The sequence below is a fragment of the Manacus vitellinus genome, unplaced genomic scaffold (assembly GCF_001715985.3).
Source record: "Manacus vitellinus isolate BGI_N305 unplaced genomic scaffold, ASM171598v3 scaffold_11_pilon, whole genome shotgun sequence".
In the NCBI taxonomy this organism is placed as follows: domain Eukaryota; kingdom Metazoa; phylum Chordata; class Aves; order Passeriformes; family Pipridae; genus Manacus; species Manacus vitellinus.
The window spans coordinates 393,304-405,445 of NW_021938895.1; the positions used below are offsets into that span (position 1 = coordinate 393,304).

General features: G+C 42.3%; 1 protein-coding gene across 1 annotated transcript in view; it reads left to right on the forward strand.

The window, feature by feature from the left end:
- PKHD1 (PKHD1 ciliary IPT domain containing fibrocystin/polyductin) overlaps nt 1-12,142 on the forward strand; it is a 256,328-nt gene that overhangs the window by 219,336 nt on the left and 24,850 nt on the right. The window contains exon 60 of the mRNA XM_018088733.3: nt 8,968-9,973. Within this exon, the coding sequence (XP_017944222.3) occupies nt 8,968-9,973 (1,006 nt within the window). The remainder of the gene's footprint in view (nt 1-8,967; nt 9,974-12,142) is intronic.

The following is a 12,142-nucleotide window of genomic DNA, read 5'->3' on the forward strand; positions in this document are numbered from 1 at the left end:
TTGTTAATGAATAAAAAAGGGGAAAATAGGACAAATAATTGGTTCTATTCTGTCCTCTCTTTCACTTATTTCTTATAAAAATCATTGTCATTTAAAAGCTTAATTCTAACCCATATATTTCCAAAATCTACAGGTATTTGGCATTTTCCTTCTAACCCACTTCTAATGGAAAATCGTTCAGTCTCTTGATGAGTCTGTTCCCAGGGCCAAAAAACTGTTCTCATTGAGAAATTATAATAATAATAATAATATTAATAGCAGTAAAGTGAAGTTCCCTCCAAATTTTATTTTAGGCCTTTCATTTTATCCCCTCACTTTATTTTTGCAGAAGAAAAGGATGATTTGTCTTTGCAGTGACTGCAGGACCAAGGAGGGAAAGAGAAGCTGAGAACCTCCCGATCCATAACAAAACCTGGCAGCGATGGTCTGAATAGAGTTCAAGTTTATTTGACTAATTCTTTCACCACTTGCCAGAGAACATACTTTTGTTCGTGGTAACAAAACAAGCTCTTTCCTCCCCCTTTTCTCCAGCGAGTAGCACGAGCACTTGCGTGGAGCACACATTACCACTAACCCTTATGATGTTTGCTGTCAAACTCATTTATTTATGCAACTGCTGTGGAAAGGCCTGGGGCCCATAAGCAACCCTGAAAGATTTCAGAGCCCTGGTGTGGGGTCATGAAAGGGAAAGTGAGGGGGAGGGCGAAGCCTCCACTGGTTATGAGAAAGGAACTGACACAGGAAATGGTCACATATGGCACAGATTTATTGTGTCCGGGACTTCCCATTCAAAACTCATTATATCCACAGCTCAGAGCAGTGCATGGCACGGCCACATTCATTTTTAGGTCTGGCATGTGACAAAATTGTTGTTCTGCTTTCAGGTGGTGGTGGCAGTTTTATCGTTCCTAGGCCAGAGAGATGGTGACTGGAATCATAAAAGCTCTACCTTTCACTACCCCCCACCTTTGTGTTGAACCACAGATACCAGTTTGACTTCAGTCAATGAGGTTGCTGGTTAGGAGGAGAGAAAAATCCTTCTGGGCTTTAAATACACCAAAAGGAAACCAGGATTATCTTAAAGGGAAAGAAAATGAGAAAAGCTTTGGTAGTGACATGAGAAATAAGATGATGCTTGCAGAAGAGCTTGTTTTGTCAAAGGTGAAATAATTCAGTCCAAAAGATGTTTTTCTTTGTATTTTTCTCTTTTAATCATCTTTCCTGGGAGACAGGATCCCTCTCACACCCAGCAGTTGGCTCTTTGGGTGATGGGTAATGACTACAAGAGGTTTGTGGGAATAGTTTGTTTGTCTTGCCTGCTTCGTGAGAGCATCTAACAAGGGCCCTGGGTCCTATTTTACTAACTGCTGTATAAAATGCCATTATTTCCACCTCTTAGCTGTGTATTGATGGCCCTCAGGAAAGCTATGAAGACCCAGATTATCTCTCCCATATGAAGGTTCACTCCGTCCCATTCCAGGCCACACTTCTGAGTGCTGTACAGTAGGGTTTAAGGTTATGACTCTTGCATTGTCCTTCACTCAGGGTTGCAATTTAAAGGTGCTTAATTTGTGGCACTTTTAGGGTAGAGATTAATTATACTGTTTAATACTTTCAGTCTCCATGCACAATATAATGTCAGGTAACACTTCTTTTGTTACCATATTGGATTTCTTCCTGAAATAAGCATTATGGGAACCTTTGTGTTGTCAGGATAGCTAAAATGACTGAAGTTCCTTAATCATTAATGATAATGCAGACAGAAATCCTCCCGAAGTGTGTCTTTCTGATTAAGTTTAATAAAATGATGAACAAGCCGCTCTGGGCCAGTGCCGATGGCAGCAGGAATGAGACTCTTCTGAGTCAAGCAGCACAAGGATAGGGACACTGAAGATTCCCAGTCACTCCTGCTGCATCTACAGAACAGCTCCAAGACCAGTTGGTTCCCAGGCAAACCAGCAGTATCCAAGATAACTCCTGGGCACTTTCCAGAAATTGGCACAAGTCAGGGGCCAGTTCAAAAGGGCAGTTTGGAGGTGGCCACTGCCTTTTGGAGGGTCAGTGACTTTAATACCGTGGGAGTGCCACGGCAGCTGGCCTCAGGGACAAGGATCTGGGCTTGGCACTGGTTATTTTATAAGTTTTGATGGATAAAATGCTCTATAATCTCAGTTCCAGGCGAGTCTTCTGTACACAGGCAGCCAAGGTATTACCAAGTGTGGAACCTTGTAGTGGCAGCAGGGCATTTGAGAAGATCTGGGGCATTCTAAGGAACATCTCTTAATAAAACCTGGTCTTGTCAACCTCGCCAGAGGGCACCTCCAGATTTATTGGCCCACCTTCTTTGAGAGGACTCAAGATATATTCTCCTGGCTAGACTATTCTCTTCCCCAACTTTTTGCAGTTTCTTGAGACAGGTTTGACATTTTCTGTCAACTACAAAGACCAAAAATTATCTCTCTGACTCCAAAGATTCCTGATCTGTAAAGCTCTGAAAGCTTGAGCTGCATTTTGGGGGAACATTGTTATACACATACTTTGTTCCCATGCTCTTTTTGATCCCTGTTGGAGAGCATCCTGGCCTCAGAGAGTTTCTGATCTCTCTTCTTAAGACTTTACTTGTCACTCGTACTTTAAGGTCAGGAATGAGTTATTAGTATAGTCACTGGGAATTGGAAAATTGCAATTTTTTTTGTTCATGACTTGGGGAGATATATTGTCACCTGTAACACTATGTACCTTACTTCTTAGGCAGGGGGGAGCTCTGAAGGGTTGGTGCAAACATAAAAAATATAACTGTATGAAAGAGGCAAATAACACTTTCTTTTACAATGAATAAATAGTTGTAGTATGTGTGGCCATATCAAAGCATGAAAACAATGATTGCAAGACAAATATTTCATGTACTACATCTGCTTTTCTTTGGATTTGTGTGTGAAAGGGAAGGGTGAATGCAGATCCTGGGATGTGTAATAAGAGAGAGTTTTACTACAGACCTTCCTTCAATGGGAGCACTAATAACTGTCTTTTCTCTACTTGGGCACCTACTTTTACAAACCTTGCAGGAACATATTATCTTTGAGTCCACAAAAGTGACTGAAATTGGCCAGGGGGCTCAAAGTTTTTTTAATAGAGGAACGATAAACAGGAGAGCATAAAACCTCGCAGAGTGTGATAAGACTCATTTCCTTCCAAAATACTTTTCTTTAAAAGAAAGCATTAACAGCCTAAAGCAAACACTCTATTTTTATTTACATGGTCCCTGCTATGAGCACTGTTGTGTGTGTATGTTGTCATGGTTTAACCCCAACATAAGGCATCTCAGCTCGTTCACTCTCTCCTGGTGGGATGGGGAGAGAATTGGAAGGGGAACAGGGAGAAAACTTGTGGGTTGAGGTAAAGACCGAGTCTTTATGGATAAAGTCAAAGTCATATAAACTAACAAAGCAAAATAAGGAATTCTTTCACCACTTCCCAAGGTCAGGCAGCTGCTCAGCCATCCCCAGCAAAGCAGGGCTCCATCACATGTAACCGGGACTTGGGAAGACAAACTCCATCACTGTGAATGTGTCTCCCTTTCTTCATCTTCCCCCAGCTCTAAATGCTGAGCATGAAGTGATATTGTCTGGGATATCCCCATTGTCCCCTGGGATCAGCTGTCCCTGCTGTTTCCCCTCCCAGCTTCTTGTGCACCCCCAGCCCACTCACCGGTGGGGTGTGATGAGGAGCAGAAAAACTCTCGTCTCTGTGTGAGCACTGATCAGCAGTAACGAAAACATCTCTGTGTTATTAACACTGTTTTCAGCACAAATCCAAAACACGGCCCCATAACAGTAATTATGAAGAAAATTAACTCTCCCTGAGCCAAAACCAGCACATATGTACCCAAACACACGAGAAGCACTGAGCCACCGTGCCTCCCTATGCATGTGTTCCCAAAGTACATCTTGTGAGAAACCAGCCACAAGTGTTACTTGACATTGCATATCTGTGTGTTTATCCCCCGTGGAATGCTGGCAAATTCAATGGAGGGATATCCCTAATTTACAGTTGGTGGGATTTCTAAAAACAGTGGGAGATGCCTTATCTCAGCATCCACCGAAGTTGAGAGGTTTGTTTTCACTTACTACATAAAGATTTACAAAATCAGTGTCGGCAGAACCATCGCTTACAAAGCATGAGTGTGTAGGCATGATGACCTTGTGACAGGGATTACACAGGAAAATCAAAGCCAAAATTATTTACAGGGAACATCTGAAGTCAAGAAACACTGAAAACTTTTCCTATAACTAAAAATCACAACTGACCTCAGAATAATTTACCTTTTCTGGATTTCTGAGGTGCTATTGCTGGACCTTTTTTTTTTTTTTATTTCCCATTTGAATGTCAGCAGGTCAAAAGGAACAGTTAATGCTGATGAATATTTCCCCCTCAGCAAAGATATGTGCTGGCCAGCCCAAGGCCAAGGAATTGCAATTTCTAAACAGTGTCCCATTTATCTCTCCCCTCCCCCTTCCTCCCCTGTTCGCTTTTATATTTTTTGTAGCTATAATTGTAGTTAAATTAGAAATAACTGACGAACAAATTCAGTCAGAAGGAAAGAAAATTGTGAGAGATTTATTTTATTTTGATAAAAACCTGACACCCCCTTTTGTTTTTGTCAAAAAAAAGACTATTTTTCCTTGTACCATGAATTGTGAAATCTATCACAAAATGGGTAAAAATTATTGAAGCAAATGGTGGTGCTAACCTGAAGGGGAAAATCATTAATGTTGATGTATTTCATTCAATTTTAAATGTAGAACTTATTTTATTTTATTTATTTGGCGTTGGGGAAGTAGGGAAAAGGTAGGAGACTTGCAAAGGACTCTATGTGCCTTTAAGTCAAAACATCTATTTTAAAAAATGCTCTTCCCTCCTTCCACCCTTCTCCATTTTTCTAAATAAAGAATATGAGATGATGATGGTGGTGGTGGGTTTTTTTCCTGAGCAAAGAGGACCCCTCGGCACATTTTTCTTTTCAAATGTGAAATGAGGTGGAAAATCCTCATTTCACGACAGGAAGGACAAATATTGACACAAAGTTAATATTTGTCAGGAGCCCTAGAAGCAACCTGAGTGCTAAAGTCTCATCTAGATATAGATGTTGGTGTGTCTATGTGTGTGTGGAGATGGATATAAATAAATAATAAATTTGGCTTGATGATGGGGGGAACCTGCAGAAAGCAAAGTCTGAGGAATTAGCTGCAGAGGGTGAATACACACATTTTTCAAGTATAATTTCTCTCTCCTTCTTACATGGAGCAGGACACACGGATGGAACACGTGCCCATGTGTACACTCAAAACACTTATGCCCTCGTCCTCTGCCTGGGTACATGAAGATTCCAGTGCAATGTTCAACCTCATCCATGCACACATTGCTACAGATATGAACATCTTCTCCATCTTTCCTACCCATTTGTGCTTGATCATTTTTCCCCCATTTTGTCCCCCCTTTCACACACACGTGTGTGTGCAAACCCAGGTACAAATAGAACCTGTTTAATCTGATTTCCCCCATTGCAGGGGGGATGCTTCTGGAATTTATCACTGTTATTGTTCATTGCCAATGTAAATAGCACATGTCAGCTCAATATTCAGTGGTCACTCAGTATTTATTAAGTCCTGTCCACTCTGGCCTTTTTTAGAGGAGAGCCCCAGGGCAGATTAGCTGCTGGCCCTGACACGCCTCGTCACTTATCTACTCCCATTGATTATGAGAGTCAGCTGTGGCCAGGACTCACTTTTTTCCTTCTCCTCTCAGACCCCTCTTACAAGCACCCCTGCTTGGATTTTCATGAGGAAATAATCAGATTAGGGCTTCAGTGGCGAGTTCATATGGAGTTCTCTTTCTCCAATGTGCTACTAACTGAATAAACGTGTTTTGTGGTAAATTGTAAATGACATTATGATTACTAAGGCCAGCATGGGTTTCATTTAAAAGTGATCGAAATTGCAGGCTGCAGAAATTGTGACTGGCAGATAAGGCCATTTGGAAGGGGACAAGCAACGAGGGGTGTGCGTGCATGGGCGTGAGTGTGTGTGTGCAGGAAAACGAGCCAACCCGCTCTGCAAGCCAGGCAGGGCAAAGGAAAGTCCTGGGAAGTCACAAAATACCAGCAAATCCTATTTGTAGACATGAAAGGGGGGAGATGGGGTGTTTCCAGGAGAGCAGAGGATGGGATCTGCCAGGCTCCATGGCCTGGCTGCCAGCACATCCTCCCAGTGCTCCAGGACAAAGCCGAATGTCTCTGAGCTCAGCATTTCCACTTCTGCTTCTCTCTCTCCCTCTGCCCCCAGCAAACACCGAGAGCAAAATACTTGCACTGATAAAGCAAAAAAACTCAAACAAACGAACACAGGGAAAGGAAAGAAAAGGAAGCAAAATCCTAAGCCGGTGTCTAAAAACAGGGGCTTTTGCAGAGATCCTCTCTCGTGGAACATCCTCCCTGAACAGAGGTCGAAATTTATGTAATTTTATTGCTCCCCTCGGTGATGTGCAGAGTGACAGCTTGTTCTGGGAAATGCTCCCAGACCGTGGTCTGGACATGAGGATTCCCCTTGAAATAGATAATAGGTGCCTGCAAGATCCAGGCACTGAGATGTAACTGAAGGCAGAGCCCAGAATAATTTAATAGAGTCATAGAATGATTTGGATTGGAAGGGTCCCTAAAAATCATCTGTTTTCACCCTCCCTGCCAGGTTGCTCTGAGCTCCATCCAACTTTTCTCATAGTTCATTTCTTTTCCAGGAGTCTGCTATTTTTCTCTAGCAGAAAGTTTCACATAATGTGTCCTTGATAAGGGGAAAGTCCTTTTATTCACCCAAAAGTTTGTGACTCTCAAGGATGTTTCTGTCCCTTGTGTTTGATCTGATTTGGATACCTCTCTGAAGGTGCTGGATGAGGAGCACAGTTAGTTGAGACATTGGCCACACTTTGCCCAACATGTTTGTGCTCTCAGCTAAGGAAGGGGCAGGCTAGGTGAGGGAGGACAATTCTAGCTGGCTACAGCAGCAAATTCCTCCTTTGATTTTATTTTGAAGAGAGGAAGGAAAAACAGAAACACACTTCTTTTCCTAAGAAGCTCCAGGCAGAAATGTTTATGTTTTTGGTGCCCGTATCTGAACTCTTACTTTTATTCTCTCTTTATAATCAGTGATGATCTCATTGTTACAACCTGAGGCACAATTTCTCTCATCTTAAAGCAGAGACGTATATTTGGTCAGATGGAGTACACTGTAAACTTATAGCACTTTTCAGTACCTAGAGGGGCTGCAAGAGAGCTGGAGAAGGACTTCAGTCAAGGGTATGGAGTGACAGGACAAGGAGGAATGGCTTTCCACGGACAGAGGGAAGGGTTACTTGGGATATTGAGAAGAAATTCTTCCCTGTGAGGATAGTGAGGCCCTGGCACAGGTTGCCCAGAGAAGCTGTAGCTGCCCCATCCCTGGAAGTGTCCAAGGCCAGGTTGGGTGGGGCTTAGAGCAACCTGGTCTAGTGGAAAGTGTCCCTGGCAGAGGGGCTGGAACAAGAAGAGCTTTAAGGGCCCTTCAACCCAAACCATTCTGTGATTCTATCTTTCTAACTCAGAAGACTGTGGGTTATGTCTCTTCTCTACAGAGCCTTCCATAAAAGGATCCTCTTGACTTGTCTCCACAGACACTTGGAAGGGGATTTAGTGGCAAATTCTGACATATGTGTAAGGATTTTGACTTCTTTTATATTCAGTGAAAGAATAAAGTGTTATCTAAAGGGGCTTTTGCAGTCCTATCGACCGTGTGTTATATCTACAGATGTTGCAGCTACCAAAAGAAGTCCATGTGACCCCATTCACTTGTGTTCAAGTGACAGGTTCTACCTCTGGTCAATAAAAAAAAAGTTATAGGATAGTAAAATGCAATCCAGATGACTAAAGAGAAGTATTTTAGGGTGAACTTCATGTTTTTAAACTGCTTTGTCAGTATTGGTAGCTGGGGAGTTGGGCATGCTTCAGTTACCACAAGTGTGTGTTTAGTGTGATTTCTGCTGTTGTGGGGTGCCCCACCAGCCCTGCAGCTGCCATCCTTGCAGGGCAGAAATCTTCTGTGGACCCTGTGTCTCATGTCTCAGGTCTCTCAGGGCATCCCATGCAAATGTAGATGCCTGCCTGTGGGCAATTGGTTTAAACTTCAGATCTCCACTGAGTGCAGTGGGAGTTTAGACACTTGGAGCACACATAAGAATCTTCACTATTTGTAGGTATCTCAATCTAGTGCTTTATTCTATCTCTAAAACTTGATGAGGTCATCACTGGAGGAGATTAATAGTGTTCTGGTCCTTTCTCAGTTTTTGTTTTGTTTTGTTTTAGCTTTTGTTTCTTTATTTGTTTTGTTTGATCTGTTTTTTTTTGTTGGGGTTTGGTTTGGTTTGGGTTTTTTGTTTTGGTGTTTTTTTGTTGTTTTTGTTTATTTGTTTGTTTAATGCAATCCCTGTGAGTGGGATGAGATGTCTTCATGGAAAGTTAAATTATCTTCCCAAAGAACTGCAGTCAAACCCTGATTTGCTGTCCTGTACAGGTTTAGAATGAGGAGAATGTATAAGACACAAGGACATAGGGGTGTAGTGCTGGATCAGATCCAAGAACAGTCTAGCTACCTGCTTTTTCAGTGGTGGCCAAAATTTGATATCTAAAGAATGAGGTAAGTATATGTGATGCTTTTCTGTCTGTTAGGAGTCTTCAACAACTTTCAACTCAAGACAGCAGATCTGGTTTCTACCTATTTAATATCCCTTAGCCTCCAGGATTCTCTTAAAGTTATGTAAAATTTTAGAGCTGACAAAAGTCATTTTGAACTCTGAATGGGAAAATAAGCAGCTATAAAACAAAAGATTGAGGTGATGTCCAAAACAATTTTTTTCCCCTAATTTCCCTTTATTCTCTTCCAGGAATTTACAGAGATGACAGTAAGTGCATCTTCAAGCCCTCAGTACAAGGCTACTTCTGCAAACAGACAGATCATGCACTTGTCATCCTAGAAAACCTGGACTCCAGTGTGGACAGCCAGAGACTGTTCCCAGTGGTAACAGTGACTGGCAGCTTTATGGACACCTTCAGTGACATGGCTTCACACACTTGGTGTTACCCTGCAGAGCATCGTTCTACTCTATTTTCTGTGCTGCCATCCCCCGAACTCACCACGGTTTGCTTCCCAGACCTCCCACCTCTGGCTTTCAGACTCTTCCTCCTCAGTGGCCAAAACACAACCAGGCTGCCCATGGCCATATTCTATAGTGAACCACTCAGCCTTCGTGTTTTCATTCAAGGCAGATATGTCTCTCCAAAACCATCTTCTTTTTCACTGAATGAAGGGGCAGGAACCAATTACTTCAGCTTTGAGGACAATCTTCTCTATGTTCTCCTCCATGAGACTGAACCAGTAGAAATAGTTGCTGGCCTTTCCCTTTTTGTGGCTTTCACTGTAACTGAGGCTGTTGGGGAAGAAGATGAGGCAACTATAATACGTCGACTGGCTGATTTCTTGAAGGTTGGCCATGACCAAGTCAGAGTAGTCCATCACGTGCTGGGAGGTGAAAGTATGTTGAAGGTAATCTCAGCCAATGCCAGCAAAAAGAAGTATCACTGCCCTAACATGGCCTTTTGCACAGCCTTGCATAGCAGATACAGCTCACAGGAAGTGGGGAGGCAACCAGTGAGCACCCGAGCTCTGCAGCCACCTGATACAGCTGGTCCATCAAGGGTGCTGATCATTGAACTTGGTGATCCACCGGCTCATCCAAGAAGTGAGTTGACAAGTGACAGATTAAAGAGTTTGGCCGGAACAATTATCAACACTCATCAAACTGGAGACCTTCAGAGAGGCCTTGGCTTGCCAGTTGAGACCTTAATGGTGACTCAGGCTGGCTTGCTGTCCCCAGCAGAAGGTAACAGGAGGTAAGTGTCAGATACATCATTATCATCACATACTGATTTAAGTGTAGTGAGGCAATTTATCCACTTGATCTGCTCATTAAACAAGTCCCCTATTGGCTGAAATATGACTACCCATGTTGAAACACATGAAATTTCCATGACCTTCTCAGAGAAGCTGTGGCTGCCTCATCCCTGGAAGTGTCCAAGGCCAGGTTGGACACGGTTTGAAGCAACTTGGTCTAGGGAAGGGTGTCCCTGCCCGTGGCAGGAAGTTTGAAATGAGATGATCTTTAAGATCCCTTCCAACTGAAACCATTGAATTATTCTCTGATTCTCTGAAGACAGAGCTATGCCCAAGTACCAGCTGGACTCCTATATGTGAATTACCATGTTATTCTTTTGGTGCTCATGAATCTCTGTAGCGTAGAGACATCCATGAGGCTTTTAACCAGGAACAGAATTCCTGTGAGTCTGCCTTGAAGCTGTAAAGTATCTGGTAAAGTGAATTTTTTGAGAGAAATTCAGATTATAGCTTTTAAATTCTAAACAATTAAACCTATAAATATTTACAAATTGATGTTGCATCAGAGATGTGTTATTAAAGATAAGTTGTAGCCTCATCTAATTTGTAGGTCTAAACCTTTATCCCTGTACTTTTAAAATGTAAGGCCAGAAAAGTCTTTTTACTCTCATATTTCAATCTCCTGCATGATACGGGCCACTGCTATTCACTTTGATACTAGAGTGTTGAACTTTCTTTTTGGCTAAAATTACAGAAAACCATCTGGTCTAGAAGCTACAAGAGCTGGACACATCCAATACTACCTGAACGTGTGCCTAGATGTTGGATGCTATCCTTGTTCTTGCTGTCACAAGTACTCACCCACTTTCTCTTGGGAGCCTCTCTTTCTCCAGCTTCCCATGAGAGCTTCTTGTTCTTTCCTTCACTTTTACATCAACGAGTTTCTGGGCATTGACTCTTCCTCCTCCTCCTCCTCCTCCAGATACCTCAAGAATAATCAAATCACTTCACTGACTGCTTTGAAAAAAATCGAAAGGTTTGAGTTCTCGTCAGTGTTTCCTTCTCTGTCTCTGTTTTCTGAATACTTTTGGAAATGTGCATAAATGAAAACCCACAGTTTGCCTTCATGATAGATTCCCCAATATTGGACACTTTTGAGATTCAGCTGGACAGGATGCTGGGCCACCTTGTCTAAACCATGCTTTTGCCAAGAAAGGTGGGGCCAGAAGATCCTTGAGATCCCTTCCAATCTGGTATTCTATGACACCAGTACCATACACAAAAGTGCTATTAAATCCCAATTTTACAATCCAGTGATCCCATTTGCCCATTTTCCCCACAGAAATAGGAGAGCTCGTGGTCTTCTGTTTGCTCACTGTATGCTCTATTTCCTTTTCAGTTCTAGATTTCCAGAACCTGATTCATTCATTTGCCCAGATCCTACATCCCACATGCTTTATGTGCCCATGTTCAAGTTTCCTCTCCATAATTTATCAGTCCACAAATCCTTCCATGCATTTTATCAGTGGTGGCTTTATATTCGTATCTTGATGCAAATACAACAACAGACCTGCAGCTGATTTTGACAGAACAACACAGGATACTCCTTTGCTTTACAATAATTTCCCCTTTGAGCTCTGCCAGTTACCAAGTTCTCGATCAGTTTTGTACATTCTAATTTTTAATTGATATTCTATACTAAGACTCACTTTTGGAAGGTCATTCCTCTTTTCCTCAGCAAGAAACAACCCTTTCTCTCCCTCCTTCCTGTCTCCATTTTGCTCTTTTCAGCCTCTTGCAGCCACTATTTGCACAGCCCAGATGGGAGTCCCTGTCTGCAGAGGAGGCTGTGAGGAGCAGGGTTGGGGTGGGACCAGACATCAGAATATTTCAGCCTCAGATCCTCAATCTGTATTAAAAGCATATGGATAATATGAAAAAGGTAATATCCCATCTGTTTTTAATAGGGGATGTGGGATTTGATGTTTGGCAACCTCATTGTGTACTCTCTTGATATTGCATAATGTTATTTTTTGATGTTGTGCACTACTGAGCCTTACCCAAGTATAAGCCTATTCCATCTATGCAAGAAAGAAATTGGATTTGTCTAAGACTTACTCTCTCTAATTAATACCATATCCTCTACCATTTACTGCTGACCCCTGTAC